The sequence below is a fragment of the Phycomyces blakesleeanus genome (assembly GCF_001638985.1).
Source record: "Phycomyces blakesleeanus NRRL 1555(-) unplaced genomic scaffold PHYBLscaffold_1, whole genome shotgun sequence".
NCBI lineage: Eukaryota > Fungi > Mucoromycota > Mucoromycetes > Mucorales > Phycomycetaceae > Phycomyces > Phycomyces blakesleeanus.
In genome coordinates this window covers 2,340,340-2,366,174 of record NW_017265134.1, presented here as the reverse complement: position 1 = coordinate 2,366,174, position 25,835 = coordinate 2,340,340, and the positions used below count along the sequence as shown (strand labels likewise).

General features: G+C 35.7%; 9 protein-coding genes across 9 annotated transcripts; 5 read left to right on the top strand and 4 right to left on the bottom strand.

Moving 5' to 3' along the window:
- The first annotated feature begins 2,082 nt into the window (after positions 1-2,082).
- PHYBLDRAFT_129530 (Homeodomain-like DNA binding domain-containing transcription factor) lies at positions 2,083-4,177 on the top strand. Its single transcript, XM_018429291.1, has 2 exons — positions 2,083-2,883; positions 3,040-4,177. Exons 1-2 carry the CDS (start codon positions 2,316-2,318, stop codon positions 3,855-3,857), a joined length of 1,386 nt encoding a protein of 461 aa, XP_018299033.1. The 5' UTR covers positions 2,083-2,315; the 3' UTR covers positions 3,858-4,177.
- A 2,261-nt stretch (positions 4,178-6,438) lies between these two features.
- Positions 6,439-9,745, top strand: PHYBLDRAFT_120768 (hypothetical protein). Its single transcript, XM_018428759.1, has 15 exons — positions 6,439-6,480; positions 6,552-6,564; positions 6,678-6,768; positions 6,852-6,984; positions 7,091-7,169; positions 7,250-7,366; positions 7,481-7,538; positions 7,604-7,666; positions 7,737-7,836; positions 7,918-8,015; positions 8,179-8,409; positions 8,524-8,600; positions 8,701-8,806; positions 8,923-9,129; positions 9,257-9,745. The coding sequence occupies exons 1-15, from the start codon at positions 6,447-6,449 to the stop codon at positions 9,695-9,697; spliced, it is 1,848 nt and encodes a 615-aa protein (XP_018299032.1). The 5' UTR covers positions 6,439-6,446; the 3' UTR covers positions 9,698-9,745.
- An 804-nt stretch (positions 9,746-10,549) lies between these two features.
- On the top strand, positions 10,550-12,694 carry PHYBLDRAFT_62034 (hypothetical protein; the record flags this gene model as incomplete). The annotated part of the gene is made up of 7 exons (XM_018440890.1): positions 10,550-10,732; positions 10,826-10,970; positions 11,069-11,307; positions 11,328-11,431; positions 11,648-11,969; positions 12,021-12,402; positions 12,531-12,694. The coding sequence occupies 7 exons, from the start codon at positions 10,550-10,552 to the stop codon at positions 12,692-12,694; spliced, it is 1,539 nt and encodes a 512-aa protein (XP_018299031.1).
- Positions 12,695-12,908: 214 nt separating this feature from the next.
- On the bottom strand, positions 12,909-13,737 carry PHYBLDRAFT_161623 (hypothetical protein; the record flags this gene model as incomplete). Its single annotated transcript, XM_018434437.1, has 2 exons — positions 12,909-13,150; positions 13,245-13,737. 2 exons carry the CDS (start codon positions 13,735-13,737, stop codon positions 12,909-12,911), a joined length of 735 nt encoding a protein of 244 aa, XP_018299030.1.
- A 206-nt stretch (positions 13,738-13,943) lies between these two features.
- On the top strand, positions 13,944-15,104 carry PHYBLDRAFT_105303 (hypothetical protein; the record flags this gene model as incomplete). Its single annotated transcript, XM_018427893.1, has 5 exons — positions 13,944-13,997; positions 14,080-14,097; positions 14,248-14,290; positions 14,406-14,582; positions 14,761-15,104. 5 exons carry the CDS (start codon positions 13,944-13,946, stop codon positions 15,102-15,104), a joined length of 636 nt encoding a protein of 211 aa, XP_018299029.1.
- Positions 15,105-15,578: 474 nt separating this feature from the next.
- Positions 15,579-17,015, bottom strand: PHYBLDRAFT_138535 (hypothetical protein; the record flags this gene model as incomplete). The annotated part of the gene is made up of 1 exon (XM_018430019.1): positions 15,579-17,015. One exon carries the CDS (start codon positions 17,013-17,015, stop codon positions 15,579-15,581), a length of 1,437 nt encoding a protein of 478 aa, XP_018299028.1.
- Positions 17,016-19,269: 2,254 nt separating this feature from the next.
- PHYBLDRAFT_138534 (hypothetical protein) lies at positions 19,270-20,535 on the top strand (the record flags this gene model as incomplete). The annotated part of the gene is made up of 1 exon (XM_018430018.1): positions 19,270-20,535. One exon carries the CDS (start codon positions 19,270-19,272, stop codon positions 20,533-20,535), a length of 1,266 nt encoding a protein of 421 aa, XP_018299027.1.
- A 299-nt stretch (positions 20,536-20,834) lies between these two features.
- On the bottom strand, positions 20,835-23,458 carry PHYBLDRAFT_161619 (hypothetical protein; the record flags this gene model as incomplete). The annotated part of the gene is made up of 5 exons (XM_018434436.1): positions 20,835-20,893; positions 21,162-21,296; positions 21,660-21,955; positions 23,050-23,108; positions 23,258-23,458. 5 exons carry the CDS (start codon positions 23,456-23,458, stop codon positions 20,835-20,837), a joined length of 750 nt encoding a protein of 249 aa, XP_018299026.1.
- A 325-nt stretch (positions 23,459-23,783) lies between these two features.
- On the bottom strand, positions 23,784-24,344 carry PHYBLDRAFT_138532 (hypothetical protein; the record flags this gene model as incomplete). Its single annotated transcript, XM_018430017.1, has 3 exons — positions 23,784-23,848; positions 24,081-24,101; positions 24,167-24,344. 3 exons carry the CDS (start codon positions 24,342-24,344, stop codon positions 23,784-23,786), a joined length of 264 nt encoding a protein of 87 aa, XP_018299025.1.
- Positions 24,345-25,835: the final 1,491 nt, after the last annotated feature.

Sequence of the window (25,835 nt, the reverse complement as noted above, 5' to 3'; positions counted from 1 at the left end):
AGTGATTACAATTTCCAAAAATATATATATATATAAAAGTAAAAATAATAAACTTCAACGTTGTGTAAGGCTGATATGCAAACTTGAGGCTCCACTTGTTCTTATTGACAGCTTAGATTGGTTCACAGGGGTTAAAGTTGTATGCAATCAATCAAATTATATTTTGCGTGTATGTCTTATTTAGATCAACCTTCTTTATTTATAAAGATCAAGTGTTTAGTTGAATACTTTTTTATATGGTTCTTTCCCCTATTTCTTTTTTTTTACAAACATAAGATATTACAAATGAAAGGATAATTGTTATTAACTTGATAGAGTTTCTTGGCACCAGGGTTTCCAAGGATACAAATAAGCAAAAGGAAGGGGTTGAAAAGAAATATGTAGAGTTTATTTGATAAGTGAGTTTGTAAATATGTGTAGCTGTTTCGGTGAACATCAATATATGGTTTCTGTGCATGAGCTATGGTGATATTTTGTCTGTCAAAACCGAACTAGACGCATAAATACACAAAACCCAAAGTTTATCTGATGATCTTTCTCGCTAGTCTACAAGAGTAAGAGTAAAAGCAAGAGCAAAAGAACGAGAATAAGAATAAGGATAAAAGTAAGAATCGCCATATAGAATATTGGTGCGGATAGACATATAGATAGATCGATAGATAGATAAAGAAGATGGATCGAAATAGATACAGCACAAAATAGAGGGGAGAAAGGGAGAAAACATTAAGAATCTATTCCGGTCGAGCCGAATGATCTAGGCCAATAAGAAACCACCTTGAACAGACCTTGTTATAAAATAAATCAGAAACACAAGGTTACCAATAAAATAGCATAGGGTTTTCATTTTATATATATATATATTATTTTTGGCTTTGTTTAAGCAATATAAATAAATGGCCAATGAGTTTCTTCCTTTAATTCTATAAAGGTAAAACGATCTAGTCTAGTGGTGATAAAGTGACGAGATTTATGAATAATACGTGCGTGTGTTGGTGTATGAAAGATTGGAAGATTGAAACCAACAAGATGGACTCTCTATACAGCTATCTAAAGACCTATAAATAATATTAGAATACATGGATATTGGTAATGATTTATAATGATTTAAAGTATTAACATTTTCCCTTGGAATAAGCGTATAATTTTCATACTTATTTTTACTTTTTATTTTATTTTACAGTGTAAGATATCAATAATATAATATCTCTCTTTCTCTGTGTGTGCTTGTGTATGTGCGGGCTGCAAATACTTTGTTTCCGGTTCAATTCTTGCCAGTCATGTGTTTGTGTGGGATAATCAGACTAACAGTAAAGTAATGGTAAGAGCAAAAGGGTTGATAATGATAACAATAATAATAATAACAGCAACAACAATAGTAATAGAAAATAGAAATATAAGACTCCTTTGGAAATATCTTCCTACTCATATTTACTTGTATATTAGATTTAGGCACAAGAATTGTACTCTCAATCATCGTTAATTATCATTATTTCTTAAAATTAGAATTTTAAGAGAATTACACAATATCTACAGATTACTCTTTGTCAATTCATTCATATATATATATATTCATACTTACTGGATACTTGGATACTTAAATACGTTGATCCCATCTATGCTTTACTATCTCATCTTATTAAATTAAATTAAAAACAGTTCAATAATTTGTAATTTTGTCAAACCCATTCATTTTTTTTTTTTTTTTCTAATAAACCGCCTGCTTTTTTCTTTTTATTTCTTTTTTCACGACACAAATTTTATTATATTTTATGAGCCAATTTGTTCTAATTGATTAAAGTTGGTTTTCATTGGTCAATATTAATGAAATACTAGTCACAGGGTCATGTAAGACATTTGATTGGCAGACCAATTTAGCACACATTAAGGTGTAACATATTACTATTCTAATTTATTTATATACATATTAAATGTCCAGAAATACTTAAATCGCGTCACTTGGTTACACAGGTTGCTTGGACAACCAAACCCAAACTCAAAGAAAAGATTGTAGGAGTCTAAAAGTTATTTTGGAAAGACTTCAAAAACCTTTATTTTCCCTTCACCCTTTTCAATTTTTTTTTTCAATACTTCACTCTTCATCTTCTTCTTCTTTTTCTGTCGTTTATATTTTTCTCGAGCTATTTTATTCTATTGTGCTGGTTCACATTAGTTTCATTCCACTCGCTTATCTCTCTCTTTTTCTTCTATATTCTTCAAACAAACTTCCCCTTAACACACACATCTCCACCAACCAAACCGTATATATAAACCAAACCAAACCAAACACCATCAAACACCATCAATATACACAAAAAATGATCTCAAAGCCTGAAATTAACCATTCATCCAACCATCATCACAGCCATCATCATCACCAGCACAATCAACAACAATCCACACCCGTCGCCTCAACCCGTAAACGGACATATCTCAGACCTCCTCAGGTTGCCACTCTTCAGGAATCATTTGAATCCAATCCTTTGCCAGATGCCAGCAGTAGAGCATCCTTAGCTCGGCAATTGGGTGTCACAGACCGCACAATTCAGGTCTGGTTCCAGAACAGGCGTGCCAAGTCTCGCAAGATGGAATCCATTTCTAGTGTCCTCGGTCAGACCAACTCCTTTAATCAGCTCCGACCGGGAATGTTGGATACCGACAAGGTTCCTGCGCCACCTCGTTACCAGGCAACCTTCCGCACCTTGATGACACCCGAACGATTCGAGGAGTTGAGACAACAGCAACAACAACAACAAGATCAAGATTCTTCGTCACAGCCTCGTCGTCGTCCCCGATCTAGTTCCAAACCAGAACCAAAGACCTTGTTTGTTGACGAACCATGTCAGAGAGCCTTGTCTGAAGGCATTTCATTGATTTCATCTCAAGGTAAAAGGGAAAAAAATATAATAATAATAATAGCAGTAAAAAAACAGTATTATATACTTCTTGTACATCTGTGTTTGTGTACATCTATACTTTAAAAAAAAAGTCTATTTATCTAAAAATAATACTAACTATTATATACATATATATATTTTATAGTTCCAATTTCTTCGCCTCCAGTGGATAATCTGTTTAACACATCTGCTCAACTAGTCTCTCTGCCTGTCAATGTTCTCCGAGTAGGTAGTTGGACACGTTTTGCTGATTCCAACAGTCCAGGCACGGACTGGGACCTCGCATGCTACGGCAGCCCGATAGAGCGTCAGTTGATCTGGCAGGTACAGGCGGAGGGACATTACTTTAGGGTCCAAATCCCCTTTGGAAGCATTCGTCAGCTCCGCCTCAGTCAGCAGGTGCAGGTGGAAACAGGCGACATCGTGGGCCAGCTTGATGTGACTCTGGAGCCTACAATGCTTGAGTTCTCCATGTGGCGACAGGGAGTTGACAATGACTGGGTGCGCTGTGGAGACTTCTCTGAAGAACGCCAGGCCAGCCAGTCTGCAATCCACACCCTCCAGGGCAGCCATGATGCATTCAAATTGGCTCTTCTTGATCTGGTTACTCTTTCACCTGAGCTTGCTTCCAAGGTTACCATCAACCACCCTTCGTCTCTTGTCGACCGAATGCAGGCAACCCCCCAGCCAAGCCTTCCTTCCCTAGACACCTTCCGTGACATTACGCTTTCCCCCTCATCTACCCCTGAACCCAGTGCGTTTGCCCCTAATCTCACCATGTCTATCTACGGTGCTGGTGGTGGTATTCAACAGGCCAAGCCGGTTATGGCCCAAGAGTCGCTCTTCCAGGCACCTTTCTACTATCAATGTGAGCCTGCAGCTCAGTGGAACTATGTCCAACAAATGCTTGTCCCTCAGACATATACTATCAACACACCTTGGCCCATGAATACAGATCTTTAAAATAAAATAAAACTTAAAGAATATACAAGAAAATAAGATAAATATAAATATATATATTAGCAATTTTAAAAAAAAATTGTATATATATATATATATACATACATACAACACAACACAAGCACACATTCTCTTCCTCTCTATCACACACCGTTATACATATATATACTTATCCAAATAGCCCTCCCCTCCTCCTTCAACCCATTCCATTTTCCCTTCCCACACATAGTCCTTTCTCTTTATTATATATATATATCTTTTTTTTCTAGTCTTCTTGATGAAGTGAAATAAAATAAAAATAAAAAACCATATAGTATTATCTTTTTATTTTTCTTTTTGGTTATCCAATCAATCCAATTTGTCCCACCCCTTTTTCAAAAAAGAAAAAGAAAAACCAAGTACAACCATCATGCGCAGCCACGTTGAGGTCCGTCAAGCTTGAGGCCTGTTGTACATTTAGCCAATTGGCTAATCATGAATGTCAGTTTTATACATATATTTTTTTATGTACAAATGAATAACTTCGGTCCGACAGTATATAGAGAAAGAAAATGCTAGCAAAATTTTTTCTTACACACATACGCAAGAATTATCATTACAAAACAAAATTTCATCGCTTTCTTTCTTTCACTATTTCCCTAACGTCTGTGATCTAGTCAAAGATGCCAACACAGACACTATACACACTATACCTACACACATACACACACACACACACAAGAATTACTTGTGGTACCTTTTTTTTTGGTTTAAAAATGATCTTTCTGTTACTCGAATATGACTATATAGAAGGTGAGACCAAAGATACCATGCGAATTAGAAGATCGGGACATCGGCAACATTTTTTTTAAAAATATATATATAATATATAATATATATACAATAATTATAATTACAGTAAAATGGTTAGTACAGAAAAAAAGCAAAAAAAAAGGACAATGGATCGCTACACAAGGTTCTAGCGTGTATACTCCAAACAAGGACCTGTTCCGCACCAACAGGTCTATTTATATTCTGTATATTGTATTGGACTGTACTGTAACTATTGGCTGGTTAATATTCAAAAAAAATGAAACAAAAGGATCTAGAAGCTCAAGATAAGAAGCCAGAAGCTGAAAGGAAGAAATTGGAAACTAACTAATGACAGCAAAGAATAAGTTCCCTAGCAACAAAATAACAGCAACAAAATAAAAATAAAAAGTTATTATTATTTACTGTTGTTGCCATGGATTCTTATTGACAATCCTGTTCTTTAATTAATTACTGCATCACCCCTTCTTTTTGATTTTTTTTTCTTTTTTTTTTGCCCCTCTTCTCTCTCTCTCCGATATTCCCTTTCTTTTTAATAATATGTATGATGTATTGGTTTCAAAATTGAAACACTATTTGCTATATACGCTAATATTAAATTACTATTCTCTAATCAATGCAGACACTATTTTTTAAGAAAGAAAAAAAAAGTAGAGAAAATAAAGGGAGTGAGTATTGATTACAGAAATTGTAAAGACATTCGGCAGTCAACTTTATATAATGTTAAGTATATACAAAAAAAGAACACAGTATTTCTCACATGTTTTTTTTGTTTGTCTGTTTGTTTGTTTGTTTGTTTGTTGTTTTCAGAATTTGACTTTTAAATGATTGTCAATATGATATTTTAGCATCCAGATATTTAAAACCTGGCTAATATTATTATATATCATTTCAGAGTTAATCATTAGATATTAAAGTACCTATTTGACAGATCTTTCTCTTTCATATATAAATTTTAATTTAATTGAATAAAAATCCCATATACTATAAAACCAACCTCTGGAATACTTTGTCTTGCTTAAGGATAATATAATATATATACACATATTTTGTCCAAAATGCAAATATAGCATACTATAAAGTCTTTTTTTTTATATAAAAGCACAGTCTCTATAATTCTTAATTTCTCATCGTCAACATCAGCATCATTTTTTGTGTCTATAGTTTTCAGTTGTTTTTATATTTTCTTTATATGGAAATTATGATCTTGCCATAATGAGGAAGAGAGGGGTGGGTAAATATCTTTTTTTTTAAAAATTTTCTTTTCCTTTTTCTATTTCATACATATTCTTTAAGAAACACCTCCTTTTCCATTAACCCCTTTATCCATATAGTCTTTGGTATGGTACAAAATAAGAGGATAAATATATGTATATATGTATATTCACAGCTCACTTACCATTGTCCACAAAGAATAAGCAAATATATATACATATACATATATACATATAGATAAAGCTGTAAATTATACAAAATCAAGGTACAATTCATAATAATAATCCCTATACTACAATAAATGAAATAAAATAAAGAAATACACGTATAATATATACTTATATTCTCTTGTTCTATATACCTGCCTCTCTTTCTCTTCTTCCTTCCGTATTAGAACCGTTTCCAAAAGACAAAAAAAAACTATATACCCGACTAGCTAGCCAAATCTCAAGTAAGAGTACTTTGGTCATTGTGTCATTGCGCCATTCATTACCTCATTTCTCTTTTATTCCTCATTTTTTGCCTTTTTTTTTTGGCTGTGTAGTCTAAGAAGACAAGTAAATAATCATGAATAATGCATGGGAAGCTATTCAACAAAAAAGTAAGCCATATAATAAAAAAAAAGAAGAAGCCAAGTAATAAAACATACTGACAAATACAAATAACCCATAGCCTTCACCAAATGGTATGTGTATATATTCTATACGCGCATGCACAAAATACAAAAGAAAAGAAAGTATGCGTTTTGTAACAAATCCAACTCAATTATCTCTGTTTTATTTTCTTTTGGGTATTTAGGGTCAACAATAAACTTGACATTAGACAAGTACCACACATCAAAGAGCTCTGTGCTGATCTAGCAACCGGTGTACGATTGATTCAACTATTGGTAAGTACAGAAAGACAAGTTTGTGGGAGTCTTTTTTTTTTTTCTAAATTGCCCTTGCTCATTTTATATGCATATATCAATAGGAAATCATTGGAAACGCACCGATCCCACGCTACAACAAAAACCCACGGATGAGGATCCAGTGTGTAGAGAATGTTAATATGGCGCTTGAGTTCATAAGACGAATTGTACCTCTGACCAACATTGGAGCTGAAGGTACTACTAAAAAATAATAATAAAAGTAATAAAAGTAGCAGTAATCTAAAAATTCAATTTATTTATCTGTGTGTGTGTGTGCGTGGGATTTTGTTGTGTATTTTAGATATTGTGGATAAAAACTTGAAGTTGGTATTGGGGATGCTGTGGACAATTATCTTGAGATTCACAATTGACGATATCAAGTAAGTCTTATCAAGCACGATATATGATCCTGCTATTGTTGTCCGTATTTAAAGGGGTTTTCATTCTCTACTAAAAACAGTCAAGAGGGCAAGAATGCAAAAGAAGGACTTTTACTTTGGTGCCAGAGAAAGACAGCGCCTTATGATCAAGTAGATGTCCGTGACTTTACTTATAGCTGGACAGATGGTCTTGCCTTGTAAGTTTTCTTCATTTTTCTTGTATATGTATATGTACCTAAATCAATATAGTGACGCCATTTGAAAGTAAAATATTGATACTAATATTGATATAAATATAAATATAAATATAGCTGTGCTTTGATTCATTGCCATCGACCAGACCTGTTGGATTTTTCATCGCTTGATCCTGTAAGTTTCAGTATCACAATAAAATGGCTCAATCCAGATTTTAATAATATTTATTTATACATTAGAATGATCGCCATGGTAACACTGCCTTGGCTTTTGACATTGCTGAAGAATATCTCGGCATTCCGGTGAGATAATTTTGTTTTCAACTATTATAATCTTTTTTTTTTGCTCACTTTCAAGTTCTTTGGGATCTAGAAACTATTGGATGTAGAAGATGTATGCGATATCTCAAAACCAGATGAAAGGTCTGTGATGACCTATGTTGCCGAATACTTCCATGCATTTTCAACTAGTGGTTAGTTAGTGAGAGTCAATTGTTTGGTGATAGTTTAGTGTTACATGATTTTATTGATTCTTATTTCTCTATCATCTGAAGACAAGGTTGGGACAGCAGGAAGACGTATATCAAAATTTGCTGAAGTAATGTCTTCTATCTGGCAAATGCAACACACGTACGAACAGCGTGTTCTTGCAGTAAGTACATAGGTATTGTGTGTGTGTGTGTGTATGAGAGAGAGAGAGAGAGAGAGAGAGAGAGAGAGAGAGAGAGAGAGAGAGAGAGAGAATAAGCAAGCAAGTTCAAAATCCAAAAATTAAATACACGTATATATACATATTATTTATTTAATTATAAAAGTTGATGGACGCTGTTGATAATGCACAGCAGCAATGGAAGGACACTGTCTTGAATGATAGCTATGATGATATGAAACAGCGGGTTGCAGACTTTAGCCATTACAAAAACACACAAAAACGGGAATGGATTTCAGAGAAACGAGACCTTGATTTACTTTTGGGAAATATACAGACAAAGCTTAAAACATACAATCTCAAACCATACTTTCCTCCAGATGGCTTGACACTAAAAGTAAGAACCCGAAAAAAAAGAGTGGGAAGGCTATTACTTTTATATATATATATATAATTATCGTTTTGTTTTTATTTATGAAAAAAGGTTATTGTTGTTTTTATATATGTATAGGACTTGGACAATATATGGTATAGTTTATTACAAGACGAAGCTTTATATCATCAAAGTCTCAATAGTAGAATTAGAAGGTAAAGAACGAACTTATCTAGCAATTTATTTAGTAAGCGAGTGAAGATAAGAATCATTGCCAAAATACAAGGATAATTATGTAACTATAAATTTATTTAGAATTAAAGAGAATCTTCGAAAAGCATATGCCAATGCTGCAAATGACTTTCAGAATCAACTTGACACAATTTCTGCAGAGCTAGCTTCTCTGGACGGAGACCTCGAAGTAAGATTAATATATATATATATATATATATACCTTATATAATACTAATTATTGCTATGGCGTATACATTGACCACTGGTACTTTTGCTTTTCTGTCTGTAAAATAAAATAAAAAGTCTCAACTTAATAGACTCAACCTAACTAAACGCAAGGTCGATCCACTTCAACTATATTTGCACAATATCGAAGGACTTGACCAAGAATGTATTCATGCCAATACCGAAGAAAACGATTACACAGTCTATTCCGTCGAAGATTTGGCATTTGGGCTTGGACTGGTGCAACAAGCAATACAAAAGAAGAATGCTTTTATACAAAATCAGGTAAGATCCACGCCTAGTTTTGGATATATAAATATAAATATATATATATATATATAATCTAATCTTGTTTGATATACTTATATGTATACGTATACAATTGTACATTGGTGTGTATTGTTTTTATTAGGTTGTTTCACGTAACATGACCAGCCTGACACCGGCACAGCTGGAGCAATTCGAACAGACATTTAGACATTTTGACAGCAATTACAATAATACCCTCTCACCTGCAGAATTTAATGCTTCTCTTGCAAGTCTGGGAATATTCTTCAAGGATTCTGAATTTATATCAATGTTTAGAGCCGTTGCCGAGGGACGTGATGAGATTACGTTTGAGCAGTTTATTCGATTTATTGTATCAGTAACCGAGGATAAATCAACTCCCCAGCAACTGCACGATTCATTCCGGGCAATTGCTGCCGACAAGCCTTATGTGACCGAATTGGATCTGAGTATGTGTCTTGTTCCTGCTCCATTTATTGATTATCTCAAGCATACTATGCCTCAAAGTCGTGAAGAACCAGGGGCATTGGACTATAGCTCATATGTAATGCAAACATTTATATAAACAAATAAACAAATAAAATACACAAACACACACCTACATACATACTATACATGCTATACATGTTATACATGTTATACGTACATAATATTAATATTAATATTAATATTAATTTTAATTTTAATAATTTTGAATCAAATCGAATGAAAGCCAATCAAATTAAATTAAATAAAGATATTCAGTGATGATTGTTTCATCTATTGTCTTTACTATTAACAAAGAACAAGAAAATGAGCATTGGACTTTAACTTCTTATCATTACGAAACACAGCCATATCCATACCTATACCCACACACACACACACACACATACACACATGTATATGTATATATATATAATAATAATAATCTAGAAATAAAGAAATCAAATATGACATTACTGAAGCTACGTACGCTGAAGCATTTTGAATCCAACCAAAAGAAAAAAGTGCTATGTGATCGAGAAAACAAGATAATTGAAACTAAGTGCTAATAATAATAATAAGAATAATAATAATACTATGATAATTGTAATTCTTTTAAGAAAAAGAGGTACATAAAAAATATCATGGATTAAAGAAGAAGAAATCTTTATATTCAATAAAGAATCCAAGTAATAAAAATAATCAAATATATGTAATATAAATAAAGAGTACCTCCTCCTCACCCCTCCCATTTTGGACTATCTCCTCCCTTGATTGTTCACAATCTTTGATTTTGATTTTGTATAAATATACAAGCTTTCTTTTACACACGCACTTGCACACGCATACGTACAAATAAACCCTCCTTCCTTGCTCTCCAGCACCTAAAGCCTCATCCAACAAAACAGCCAAACATCCCCAATACCCACATCTTTTATTTATCAGTACATACATGAGTTCTCACACCCTAAGATCAAGCAATATCATATCCCAGTTCATCTCGGAGGAAAATACATCCAAAGATCAAACACCAATTAAAGACGATGGTATCGAACCAAAGAAACCATTTTGCTACCGAATTAGATCTTCAAAAGCCTTTGTTTTCAGTACTGCTGCAATAGGTGTATTTACAAGTGTAAGTATATACATGTATGAGAATTTGCTTTTTCTGTAATTGACCTAACATTCTCATTACATTTGTAAAATATATGTATATTTTTATATATAGAATTTTGTACATTCTATTTTATTTCCACTTGCACCGTTCATTGTAGCACGTATCAACAATGGTGGGAAAGAAACATCAGAAACAGAAGTAGCATCATCTGCAGAAACTGGTATTCTAGTAGCTGCTTACGCTATTGGATTATTATGTAAGTACAGGAGCGAGAGCAAGAACAAGAGCAAGCTGAGAATCATATATAATGAGCCATGTATTCTCACAATTATCTATCACGGTCACTGGTTCTAGCCGGATCGCCAGTGTTTGGATGGCTAGGTGATAGACTGACTCTTCGTCGACTTCCTATGCTGCTCGGTATCTCGGTCTCAATTGGTGCCAATCTATTATTTATGTTCAGTACAGCATACTGGATGCTATTACTTGCTCGATTTCTTCAAGGGTTTTCAAATGCGTGTGTGTGGACAATGTGTCTATGTATTGTGACCGACAATTGGCCCTCGGATGAACTTGGCAAGTGTTATAAAGATGTATACATAAGGATTGGAAGGAAGATGCCAGTATGGGTACTTACACCATATCTTTAGGATTACAAATGGGAAAGTTAATGGGATTATATGCTTCTGGTATGGTTATCGGTCTACCAGTAGGAGGTAAGGTTTATCTAAAAGATATGTGTTTGCTTATTCTTGTTATCATGCATTCTAACCATTTGTTGCGACTTCTCTCTCTCTCTCTCTCTCTCTCTCTCTCTCTCTCTCTCTCTCTTAAACTTTTTCTATAGGCGGTAAGTTTCTCAGTATACTGAAGAGTTCAAGAAAGTATAAAACCTGTACTCATACATTTACTTACTTTTATATATATTCATATAGTTTTGTACAGTGAATTAGGATATCAAGCACCATTTATCGCATCCCTTATTATATGCGCAATAGACTTCTTTATGAGAATAGCAATTATTGAAAAGCCAGTATTTTCAAAAACATGGCCTCTCAATACCCCCACTATAAGCGAAGAAGATGGATATTCAAATGAAAAACCAAAGCCCAACACCATTCGACCCAATTTTGATGATGCACCATTAATGAATCCAGTCCAGAACGCCAAACTCTCCAAGCTATTAAGACAACCTCGTCTGCTTGTTTCGCTTTTTCAGATGGCCGTTGTTGCCTCTACTATGAGCTCATTTGAAGTAATAACGATAATCTATCCCAAATTCCAAACTAACGTCCATTTTTTTTAGCCTACAATCTCCATGTGGTTGGCATCAGAGTGGCATTTTAATGCAGCCGAATGCGGGTTAATCCTTTTAGCTTATATTTTACCTTGCATTGTATCCAGTGTATTTTCAGGGTGGCTTTGTGACAAGATTGGAACAAAGGCTGTTGCAGTTGTGTCTCTTAGCTTTGCAGCTAGTACATGTGTTTGCGTTGGTATTCCGAATCACACGAATTCATTCTGGACACTTGTGCCAGTGCTTGCTGTTTCAGGAGCAGCCATTGCAGGGTGTGAATCTTCGGTGTTTCCAGAAGTAGCCAAGGTTATTGCTACCGAGAATAATAATCCAGACGATCACAGTGGTATTGCACGGTGTTATGCAATGGTTAATGTGGCATCTGCGATAGGTAAATCTTTAAATACCTTTCTCTCCACCCATGTGTTTAAATGATTTTATTAATTAAAGTATATCTATGTTTGTGTATATACTAAACTCCTCTTCTTTTACTTCTTTGAACCATTCACATCCTACTAGGCCTGTGTGTTGGGCCCCTACTCGCTGGTTTCCTGTACAGTGCAATTGGATTCTTTTGGCTCTGCTGCCTCCTATCTATTCCCTTTGTTATATGTATTCCATTTGCCTATTTCTATGTAGGAGGATCAAATACTAAATTCATTGTTCGTCCTCCAAAGCATTAGTGAATATAGCAGTCTTTTTCTTTCTTTCTTTCTTTTTGTTCTTTTCTTTCTTTCTTTTTTAGACATATATCTTGTACACATCTCCTACAATCTTTAGTGATTGAAGTAGATTGGCACTTTATTCAATTATTTATTATTTATTATTACTATTATTTATTACTATTATTACGTGTATTATATATTCTTATCATTATATTCTTATCATCAGTTATTTTTAACTATTGAAAAGTCTGGAATACAAGCGATCATGCATACCCTGACATACATCAAGTAGTGGGTTTGTTTGACAGCAATTGTCCACTGTTACATCTTTTGTTTTCTTTACAATCTTTTCTACAGACCCACGAGAATCTAGTAGTAATCTCTGTGCTTCATATGGACCAATTATGTTCAGTCGAACAGCAGAAGAGTACAGTGATCTTGTAAAGAGGTAAAGCCAGAGGTGCAAGGTGTTCTCTATTTTAGAAATAAATAAATAGATAACCAAACCAATAAATATATATTTGGAAACCACATCAAAATTTTGTGCATAACGTTTTTTTTTCTTTACCTAAATCAACATCAAGATAGCGGCAGATAAGCCCAAAGCACACCGAAAAATGACCATCTGTCTGTCCAGCACGAATCTTGTTTTTCCAGCTCTTGACTACCTTGACACCATCCGGAGTAGCATTCTTAGTGAAACATTTAAGGTACAGAGTGAGCATAGCCACACCTTGAGCAAGTGAGGCGCGTCTTGCAACTGTGTTGGCCACCATCACAGCATCACAGATAGAATCAGATTCTTCTAGTTGAGAGATCGGATTAGCATCGTCAGGTGCTTCCCAGCCGGCTCTGACAAATCCATTTGTTTGCCAAGCATAGGAATGAGCAGAAGTTGTGACAAAGTCAGAAAGGTTATCTGCCGTTAAAAGACCAGCTTGGTATGTGGCCTCTAGTCCAGAAGATGCTACAAATCCACCAGTCGGAAGAGCTGAGTCGGTGAGGATGTAAAGGAGCCAGCTGCTGGTCTCATTTGACACAAATGGCAACGATGTATTCATTACAATTTGCTGAGAAAAGGTTGGTTCATCATATGACCATGACTTGGGGTTATCTTTTTTTTCTCTTAATCTTTTATTTAAAGCAGCGTCGGTGGACCCTTTTTTATTAGCTTATTTTATTTTATATTCTGTTTCCTTTTTATTTATTTTTACTGCCATCTCGGTCTAAATCTCATTTTACTACCATTAACCTCATAAATTTTTTAATGCCAAAAGATATTCTCAAAGTAGTGCTTATCGGCGACGGTGGAGTTGGCAAGGTATGTTGGTTCACTTAGCTAATCGTCCTTACCAAGCCGTCACTCATTTCGTTTATGCGCTCTTTGGAACTTAATGTATCAGACCAGTTTGCGCAACCAGGTACAACTTGTAGACCATTTAACTATAGAATTCTAATGACATTCTAAACATTAACCATTCTCTCCTTATTTTTTTCCTTTGCCTGTCTTTACATAAAATAATAAAACATCTGTATTGTCTGTATTTCTGTCTATATGTCTATATGCATAGTTTATCCACAAACGATTCACAAATGCATACAAAGCTACTATAGGTAAGAGAGTTTTCTTTGCTGAATTAAATTTACATATACAAAAACAGAAGCACATATAATCTTTAGTAGTAGCTGGGTATCTTATCACTCAAGTTACTTATTATGTGCACAATAGGTGCCGATTTTATCACTAAAGAGGTCCAGAAAGATGATAATACCAAGGTAATGCTCCAACTTTGGGACACAGCCGGTCAAGAGCGATTTCAATCACTGGGTGTTGCATATTACCGTGGAGCAGATGCCTGTATATTGGTGTATGATGTCAACAACTATTCATCCTTCCAACACCTAGGTAAATTTACTTCATATATATATATATATATATTACCTTTTGGATTTTCTTTAAACAAAATCCACAAAGTAGTACATACATACACATATATATACGCAAAGAGAACAATGACTAGAGTTTCCTTTATTTTTCTTTTTATCCTTCTTCTGTATTTGTGCATCTATTTGGGAGAAAACAGGACGCTGGCGAGAGGACTTCTTAAAGCAATCTTCGCTGCCTGAAGACGAAGCCAAGCACTTTCCATTTTTGATGGTCGGTAATAAGATTGACATAGACGACCGTGTTGTGTCCAGAAGACAAGCCCGTGCTTGGGCCGAACAAAACTCTTCTGACAGAATGCGAATTCCATGCTTTGAAGCGAGTGCCAAGGATGGTACAAATGTTGAAGAGGCATTTACTTATATTGCCAAAATGATCAAAGTCCCGCAACTCGAGCTTGATTTGAACGGCGAAATTCTTACCTTGTCCAGTGATTCTCTCTATGGACGTAGAAAAAGCACTATTAATCGCCTCTGCTGCTAAAGAAGAAGAAACTAATTCAATCATTCACTCTCACTCAGAGATACTTGTTTATATACTTATCCTTTCCTCTTAAATATTTTGTACTCTCCCACCCACTTCCCCTAAGCCAATCCTTTCACAAACAACAACTTATTAATATCGATATCTCAGTCATTATGATTGAGATTCTTTATTTTGTAGAAATACTTCTTACTTTAATTTTACTGTATACTTTAATACTCTTACTCTTACTCTTATTTTCATAATGGATTATCTTTCTATACTTTCATTTTTAAAAAAAAATTAAGTATAAAATCCAAGCACAATCAACATATATATAACCAACAAGTTTTTCTTTCTTTATACAAAATATTACTTTATTTTTTTATTGGGAACAATCTTTAAGATGATTTGGTTTAAAAACTAGTGTAGAATCAACGTATTTACATATATGTATGTACAGAAATTAGGAGGGAGAAGAATAAATCTACAGATTTAAAGACCATGTCCGGTGGCAGCGAGCTCTTCACCTTCGGCTACCTTGACAGGGTTGTTGGTAATCTTACCGGCAATCTTCTGGAGATTACCCTTAATCTTGTCACCGGCAGAAGGAGCAGTGTGCTCATCACCAAGACCATGCTCAGAGATATCGCGCTTGCTCTCATAGTGAGGATCGATAGCATTGTGCTTGGAGTCATGATGAGTTGCCGAAACGTTGCGCAAGGGATCATTTGTAGAAGAATGAGTTCCTCCAACTGGTGCGCCGGTAGAAGAACGAGCTCCAAGGTCTGCAGAGTCAGCACCATGAGGAACACCAGAGACACCGCCGCTGTAGACACCAGCAGATGCGCCAGGGACACCACCAGTGCTTGCTCCAGTACCTGATCCGGTTGGGATACCAGTCTGACCAGTGACACGCTCCTTGGCATATTCATCGCCGGGAGGGCCATTGTGGGTTCCGGTGTAGCCGCTGTTGTGGCCTCCGGTGAAAGCAGGGGAGTGTGATTCACCAGTGTGGGCACCAGTGCGGCTGTCAGTGAAAGCAGAAGTATGGGGCTCGCCAAGATGGTTTCCAGTGCGGTTTCCAGTTACACCTGTAGTGTTATCGCCAGCAAAGTTACCGGTGCGGCCAGAGGGATAATGCTCGCCAGTGTGGATACCAGTGTTGTTTCCAGTAAGACCAGAGGAATGGCGTTCGCCAGTGTGGGTTCCAGTGTGGGTTCCAGAAAGTCCAGAGGTGCTATAGTCATTTGAGCGAACACCGGTGTTGTTGCCGGTCAAGCCAGAGGAATGGTGGTGGTCATTGGAGTTAATTCCAGTGTTGTTGCCAGTCAAGCCAGAGGAGTGATGGTGGTCATTGGAGTGGATGCCAGTGTTGTTGCCAGTCAAGCCAGAGGAGTGATGGTGGTCATTGGAGTGGATTCCAGTATTGTTGCCTGTAAGACCAGAGGTATGTTGGCCAGTAGGATTGTGGTTTCCTGTGAGGCCAGAGGTATGATGGTCGTTGGGGTTGACGCCAGTGTGTGCGCCAGTGTGGGATCCTTTCAGACCAGACATCTCATTGTTGTAGATTCCAGCGTTGGCACCAGTGTTTCCGCCAGAAAGTCCTGCTGAGCGATCACCGAGATTGTTTCCGCCAGAAAGACCAGATGTGTGATCATTTCCGTATGTACCGGTGCGTGCACCAGTGTTGCCATCAGTGTGTGTAGTAGTAAATCCGGGGTTGTGGTTGCCGCCAACGTTATGGTGGTTTCCGCCAAGGCCATGGTTGCCTTCAAGATTGTGAGATTGACCGACAGAGTGTGTGCCTGTAGTTGTTCCAGTGCGGCCAGCAGTTTGATCTACCATGGAAGGATCGACCTGAGCACCAGAGTAGTTACCAGCAAGGTTGGAGGAGTTGGTGTTGGTGTTGGAGTTGGTGAATTGGGACATTATTTATAGTATATATGTTTTTTTGATGTGGTTTGATTGGGATTATTAAAACTTGGATGTTTTTGTACTTTGAGAATTGATCGCAAGACTCCCTCCTTTTATACAAAAAATCTAATGGTTTCCAAGAGCGTCAGGATGAGATAATGATGATATGAGCCCATCTTGTTCATAAATGACAAGAGCGGATTCACTTTGATGGAATGACGTTCACAAAGGGTGATCTTACCTAATTTGGACAAATTTGTCAAATTTTACGTTCTATTGTTCTACCACACAATAATGTGCTACTAAAAAAAAATCCTGAATTTTAACCTGTGTGGTAATTGGAGCACGCCTTTTGGTATATTGATCTTGCACATACCCCTTATACTCACATACATACTCACATACAAGCATAAGCATGTGCGCACGTACGCATAAAAAATGTACGTATTTAAACATTTAAAACATTCAAGCATATACGCATATACGCATATACGCATATGCACATTTTATTGGTAATATATACTTGACAGTCATAACCGATATCAAACAAGCTCACTTACACTTTGTTTTCTTTCTTACTCTGTACTAGCCCTCTCAAGTTAGACTCCGCTTGGCTGATTTACATTTTGAGCTTATTTCTCCAAGCAGGCAAAAGAAGATCAATAGAAGAAGCCTAGGACCAATGCGGACCCAGACATGACGATTTTTTTTAAGATTTATTTGTCCGGAACTTGGAATGAGTAGCTTAACGCAGTAATCCCCACGAATACAATAACTACGGTATCTAGACTCTCAGTGGCGCGATCAAAGTAAAAAAAAACAGCTATATGTCTATGTATTTATTTTTCTCATTTATTTTTAATTCTTTTTTAAAAAATTCAATTACATGTATGATTGGGAATGGGTAGATACACATATCTATATTGCGTGTGTATATGTACTTGTCGCAGTCCAGGGGTAGTGATTTCGCCCTGACGAATTTTCTTCTATCCAAAACTAATCCCATAAAGGAGTTCTGTATGTATTCTGCGTGTATTCAATGGGTGTGGTTATGTGGCTTTGAAATAAAAGTGAAATTCGGTGAATAGAATACATATTACAATTAATCGAGTGGTATGAAATCAGATCGATACTCAATGAAACACTCTTTGACTTAACAATAAAAGGAAAAAAATTGGGGATAGATCATAATAGCCAGCTCAAAATCGGTCCTCAATTAATTACGACATTGCCAAATAATAATACAATTATTGGTATAGTAAGACCGTCTATTTAATGTAATTCATGCAACAATAATTTATCAGATTAAAGTAGAACATATCTTGAAGTATTTTTAGAGAGCTGAAATATATCATACTCGGAGAATACATTGAAAGAAAGAAAGAAAGAAAGAAAGAAAGACGTCAGGAAGAGACATTTAATACATGTCTTTTTGAAAGAAAGGTACATAAATGTGAAATGGTTGAATATACAAGGCATATATTGTTTGGAGTATATCAGGAATATATTTCTATATGCTCTAAATACCGTGTATATCCGTATATTTAAGCTTAATATACATCATTCTTTATGTTCTATACAAATTTAAGTTGAAAGTTCCAAGGAATTTGCTGGCCAAGAATAAAAGTGTTTTCAAAGGATTCGACTTGCTACTTTGTGTAACGGTGAACATTTGACAGCGGCCAGGCCTACTCGAACGAAATTATAAAATATCATTTGAAAATAATATCAAAGATTCTACAACAAAGTCATTTTATAATAGTCTTTAAGGATGTTCTCCCAAACATTTCTGCTTTCACGACAAAATACCAAGAGATATGTCTTCCTAGGCCTGATATATATATATATATATGCACGCAATTAAATTATAGACATGATTATTGATCTTATATTTACATATGTACAGAAAAAAAACAGCGGCTTTAAATCTTAGCTGTACAACAACCTTTCTGAACATAATGTAATATCTTGTCGCATTTATTATAACGACATTTAGGAGATTTGATTTATGGAAATTAGAGAATATCATAGATTTGGAAGATATATGTAAGAATAAATCTACCAAAAGTTTCACCGAAGAATGGTCATGTTGTTCACTAGGCATATCTACCTTAAATTGATCTATCTACTGTCAATTAACAATGACTATAAAAGCAAAAAAAAATTAAAGGTGTATAATATAGAATCCTAGTCATTTACTCAAAGACTTCTATAATATAACACATTTGTCTAGACACGCCTAAAGCAATACACCGAGAAGTTAACTAGTATGACTATTTCGAAGAACCTTGCCTTTTCCTCAGGTTTTCCTTCCCCGGACCCCAAGTCTTACACAAAATCCTATCCCGGTAAAATAAAAGGCTCTTTTAAGACAAATTACAGCAGACAAAGGAATACTGGACCAAACACATCTTTGGTACCTTCTTTCAACAATGGGAGCATTACCGACAATGATCAGATTCAAAAGAAAATAGCGACTGCAAATGTCCAAGAGATTGATCAAATCATCTTGGCATATGAAAGAAATATCTACAGGGTTATCAAGCAGTACTGTGCGCAACACAAACATGCAGAGGATACTAAAGAAGCCAAGAGTCGCCGAAGCGAGATCTCAGATATTTCTGCTGTAATGAGACTATTCTATACACACAGGCGAGCATCTTTTGGCCCAAGACAGGAGATTAAGCCAAAGGCGTGGTACTACAATTTAAGAAATAATGGATCTGACACAAAAGTTCCAAGCTTGCGTCTACTAGGATATAACCCGCCAAATCAAGATAGTATCGTGTTCGGAACAATCGATATCTATCTGTCCGCCTTTGAGGCAGCTATGATTTCTAGAGAAGAAGATATTAATTTGGCTTGGAGTAATTGGTTACCTGTGTCTTTGGGAAAAGAACATGAGTCGTGGTACAACAGCACTATAAAAGACAGACCTCTATCCTGGGAACAAGTCAAACAGCTGTTGAGAGACAAGTTTAATATAGCTAAACAGCTACGGATCAATGGTCGTGTGTACAATATACTGCCAAGCAATAAAGATGGAACAACAGGATCGCCCAGTCGTTTTTCAGCCACCCAAGTCAAGATAGGAGGTTCTGAAGACAGTAAAGTCACCAATAAGCTTATGGCCCCGTTTAGCCCATCCCTGTATCATAAAGGAAGACAAGAAAGAAGTAAAAATTACACCGCCACAAGCAACAAAAATCTGTCCTTACGTTCTGGGGGCTCGACTTTGGGGAACTATAAATCCCAATATCCACCACAATGCAATCCTGGACTTCGAAAGTATGTCGATAGCGGGGCCGGATATTCTCGGCACAGATTACTCGGTGTTCTTCCTGATGAAAATATGAAACTTTTCTGCCCTATGGCAAGAGAAGATATCATTTGTAAGACTAAAGGTTGTCGAGAGTTACAGAATACAGCATATGACATTGACATGATGATCCAAAACAGAACTTGTCGCCATTGTTATAAGATTTGGTCGCACGATCACTGTTGCAGTAGAGAGAGAGTGATTAAGCAAAAATAGAAGGAACTAATACATCCAAAAAAATCCAGTAGAGGAAGTAGTACCATGCTCCTCTTAGTATCAATATCAAACTAAAATATTTACGTAAACACATAAAAATAAAAATAAAAATAAAAATAAAATAAAAAGAGGATTAATACTCCTTCAGACTAGAATTGGTTTTTCTCTTATTCATTCGTGTATTTATTTTCTGAGAAAGCACATAAAGATTATTACAAGTGAAACTGAATTTCAGCTGGGAAATCATTCTTTCTTTGCAAGACACCTCTTATATATCATCTCTTTTGGTTTTGCAGCTTCTATGACAAGAGATAGCTGATATTCAAAATAGCAATAAAGCTAAAACCCTCAATTTTTACTAAAGTAAGATAGAATTCAGAAAAATAACATTACTGAGAGCTACAGCAAAGATCATAGCTAATGTTAGATTTTTGTTGAAATAAATAAAAACTATTGAGGCCTCGAAATTTATAGTTAATTTGTTCATCAGCAAATATATTGATATTTACCAATATATATATATATGAATATATCTTTACATACAAAATATCCTTTAAATTTCTCATGAGAGCATATCTGAATAAATGTTATAAGAATCTGTGAACGTATTTACGGTTTTCTTATACTTATTAAAATATTGGAATTGGATTGGATGAAATATGCTTCTTTAGATAAATGCTCAATTGAATATAGCAGTTTAACGAAGTAGAATATAACAATAGCAGTAGCAATAAATGATACAAAGCCATTAAAATACTCGGCTGAAGTAGTAACAAAGCAACAAAAAGAGAAGATATGTATATTTTTTTCTAAAAAAAATTAAAAGATTTGATTTATGTTTTTAGACAAAAAGACCAAAGTTCTTCTTCTTCTTTTTCGGTTGGCCTCTGCAAGTTCAACTGCTGTCTCCTCACTTACAGAATTAATAACCGTATACTCCTTAATGCGATCGACAATTCTTTTACGTCTATTGAAGAATTGTCGATCATTGTATCTCCACGTAATACCGTACCTCGTCTCCATCTCATGCACGGAGACACCGCCAGAGAGCCCCACATGTCATTCTCTCCACAAGTCAGGCACCGTCTGCACAAATCTGCTCATTCTATACTGAACATTCATACCTGGCTGTTGGGAGCTGGACTCAGTGTTAATGGCTGGGGATGGGAGTGATGGGGTGCTCATCGGTCTAATGCCAGCTCTCTCCCCTTCATCTTCTCGGAAGAACCGAAGAGAAGTTCTTCCAGACACCAAATCGTCCATTTTTTGCTGAATAGCTCTGAACTCCGTCAACATTTCTCTTCTAAGCGCATTAAATTCGTTCTGTGTGTCCTCCAACTTCTTGTACAACAGAGGCATTGCTCTCTGCAGAAGTACCTCCGTTGGTTCAACATCTGTCTCAACAAAAGCATCGGCTGATCTAAAGCATTGACATGTGAATATATTAGAGCTATGTATTGTATTGTATTTTTTTTACCTTTTGAATTCAATATATTCTGGATCGTTGAATATAGCATGCTGCCACAATGATGCTCTGGAGCTTTTCTCATCATTAGCACAGAGTCCTGAAGAAAAGTGACTCTTAATTGCTTCAGAAGCTCCAGGAATCTAGATGCGGATTTTGTCTGCTGACGAGCTCCGGACGAGCTCTTGTCGTACCAGAATTCAACCATTGGGAATACCTTGCGCTGGAGCGACTCTGATGGCTTTACCTGGGCTCTTTGTAGGTAAATCTGCCCCTCTCCTGGAGGGAACCCAGCCATGGTGCGCATGGCATCTCTTGGGAGATTGGTGATATACTCACCATTCATACCAGCCATTTTGACAGAAGATCCACGGACAGCTGGAGCCTTTGTTGTGGAAACGATCCCACAGGCCCTAAATGCTCTGTTGATGGCATTGATATGGGTGGAGTACGGCATCTCCTTGGTCAAATCCTGGTCAGATTTCAGCAACTTGTATCTTAACCAACTCTCGGATGTCTCAAGAGATGGAAACTCTTCACCCTCAACATGCCATCTCCAGAAAAAATAGCACCCAAGTGCCATGAAAGGGCAGATCTCAACCCTCGAATTTCTCAAGCAGGCTGTAAGTTCAATTCGTCGAAATTGGTTCATATTTCCGTGCTTCAAGACCAAAACAAATGCAGGACATTCGGAGGGTCCTTCACGGTCCAACATGATAGTCTCAATATCAGCAAATTCAGCTTTTCTCAAAGAATCACCAGGGAGCGTACAGTAGTGGGAGAGAAGAAAAGATAACGCATTTCGCAAGTCATCTCCGCTTGATCTCGAGAAGTAGTAGCTAGCGATACTAGCAACTTCATTCTCTGTGATATGTCCACCAATAAGGTTTCCTAAACCACAGTCTTGGACTTCCGCACGGAGGTTACGCTCATCATCGACCTTCATGTTGTCCAACAACTGAATACAGGCACTTCGTGGATGAGGATGGGTGTTGGAACCAGCCTTTACTTGCTGCTGATACATATCCACAATTGCAGCGAGGTAGGACATTGCTGTGCTATACTTGATACTTTTTCCTGTATTTCTTCGGCTGGTACGATTAACAACCTAATAGAGGAGAACAATGAATTCCATCACTTGCAAAAAAAATATCGCCAAAGAAGACATCAACAGCAACAGCAACAGCAAACAAACAAGCAAACAAGCAAAAAACGTATACAGTCTTTAAGAAATAAATAAAGTTTATCTCCATATACAGTGTAGCGATATTCTGGGAGAACGCTCGAGAAAGCTTCATCACACCATTCTCTGAACTCCTTTTGCTTAGAAGCATAGCTTCTCTTTGTGTTATCTGGTCTGTTGGCTTCAGCTTCACGAGAAGTAGATGCCTGAGCTTCGATCATTCTAGCGTATATATCAGGAGTTTCGGCGGGGTGGTTGGAAGAGTTCGAATTCATTTTGAATAGATAGTAAAAGGTCAAGAAAGAAGAATAAGCTGCACTTTCGCATGTTACTTATTTTGATGTCTACCCAGTAATTTTATGGTTTATAATTCTGAGTAAGAAATAAATTAGATGACTTTCAATATTATACTATTGCTAAGCCATATATACGACAAAAAAAAAGAGTCCCCAAGAAGTACTTGATAAAAAATCCTTCTTCTTGACCAAGATGTTACACTGCGAAAGACGACTGTTTTAAGTAGCTTAAGTGATATTTAATTCACCACAAAATCGCAGGCTTAAGGTTAATTATGGTTCGTTACTTGTTACAAAAATCAAATCATCTAGTTCCTAAATGATGAGATTTCAGATACCAGAACTGAAGGACCAATTGAGAATAATACCCTATAGAAAAAAAATAGGCGATTTTAGTGAATTGTTGCAAGTTTTCCGGGGTTTAAAGTGTCTTGTAGTTGAATTTTAATTAAGCACCAATTTCTCTCTTGCTCTCTTTTATATTATTCTACTTTTTTTTTACCCCACCATGTTTTTTGCAGTCAAAGCAAAACATCTTTTTCTTAGCTTTTTCAACCCATTACAAAACTAAATACCAAGTTATTCAAATCTAATGGCTTACCAGCGGTAGCTCGGGTGGGTCCTAAGCGGTAACCAGGACGGAAATTTTTCATCTTCTTTGAATTCTAGTCAGTCTTTGTCTCAAACGACGACCCTCCTGGAGATCTTCTTCTGCTTGTCTTCTGATACGTCCAATCCGAATGACGCGGGTGAACCTTACAGGTATAGTCCCATCATATCTCAGATTGTTAAGTATATGTCGGAAGTTCAGGACAGTAGCAAGGTCCCGATTCCACAAACGATGCATAACTTCTGACCTGTCCATGTTCTCCAAACAATTTAGATTGGTACATCCAAAAGGACTTGTTTCTTTTTTTTTTCACAAGGTCTAGAACTATTAAGTGTCTTTAAAAGAAACATACTTAATAACTATGAAGGCTAGTATTAATAAAATACGAATCAGCAAAGTTGACAAAAGAAAGCAATCTGAGAAGAATTGACAGAAAAATATATGCATCAAGTACAATTTGGTTGTCAAGATTGCTCGCATGCTCATTAGAAATCTCGGTAGATTTAGAGAATTGCAAGGAATCTGTCTTCTTGTTTTTCAAAAGTAGGAATGAGACATGACAATGTTAACACAAAGCAGGTTTATACTCTTTGATAAAAAGAATTAATTAAGCAATATTCATATCTTCATCAATATCATAGTACTTAGAGAATAGTCTTTTTTTTTTAGGTAAAAAAATGTGAAAAGTATTACATAAAAATAGATATATGTATATCATTTAGTAACTTTATAGCTTAAACTGTTACTAAATATCATAAAAAATAGTACTTCTTCTTTCCATACTTCTTTATATTCAACTTGTATTATTTTGATCAATAAAAACTATAAAATTCCAATATAAAACCGTGTATTTGTTAAACCAATTATAAGAACAGAGATATCTAAAAAAAGGTATAGATTTGCCATATTTGGAATATTTGATTGGATTATATGCAAAAATGATTTGAAATCCAACGAATTGTACTATCCAAATTTGTTATAAAAAGAGAAATATGTACCTAAAAATGGTATAATTTTGCTACTTTAAACGATTTTATTGGATTAGATAAAAAGTAATTTTAACTCTCATAAATAGTATTCGCTGTAAATATTTTTAATTTACTAAAAGCCAAGATTCTATTGGCAGAAATTATAACTCCGTAACCGTAGGAATTATACGGTCGCGGTTATAATGTCTGCCATTTACTACAGTGATAGTTCAATATTCACTTTGAATGCTGCACTTTATTAGATTTCTGGTTCTATCTTTCTAACTTCCAGCCTTACTTAAATCCTACCCATTAGGGCTTTGGCTCAATACTCATTTTATTTCTTTCAAAATTTTTTTTTTGGTATTACTGGATTGAATTCCCTAAGACTGGCCTAGAATCGACAAAGTATCGACCAAAAGTCACAATTTTTAAAAAAATAATATAAATATATAAATAAATAAAAGTAGTTTTAATATTGCTTGAAATCCTGTTGACATCATCAAAAGATGACCCTTTGGAAATAGATTATAATAGAAAAATGGTTCTTATTGATTTTTGAATGATTGTAATATATATATAGTAATTTAACTTTATTAATACTTCTTTAAAGACGTCCATCCAAATAGTAATGTTTGTATAGATGTTATACTTTTTACTTATTGGACGGCTTTAATACATCTAAGAACCCGGCTTGCAATATACTCACTCTTACTGGTTTCATATATTCAATCCTCTCATTTTTTGTAGGTTTATACTTCTTTAACCAAAAATCCAA

Coding starts and splice junctions, on each gene's coding strand:
- PHYBLDRAFT_129530 (XM_018429291.1), top strand. CDS start 2,316: ATGATCTCAAAGCCTGAAATTAACCATTCATCCAACCATCATCACAGC. Junction 2,884..3,039: donor TTCATTGATTTCATCTCAAG/GTAAAAGGGAAA, acceptor TATATTTTATAG/TTCCAATTTCTTCGCCTCCA.
- PHYBLDRAFT_120768 (XM_018428759.1), top strand. CDS start 6,447: ATGAATAATGCATGGGAAGCTATTCAACAAAAAA. Junction 7,667..7,736: donor AAGAATATCTCGGCATTCCG/GTGAGATAATTT, acceptor TTTGGGATCTAG/AAACTATTGGATGTAGAAGA. Junction 8,410..8,523: donor CAGATGGCTTGACACTAAAA/GTAAGAACCCGA, acceptor ATATATGTATAG/GACTTGGACAATATATGGTA.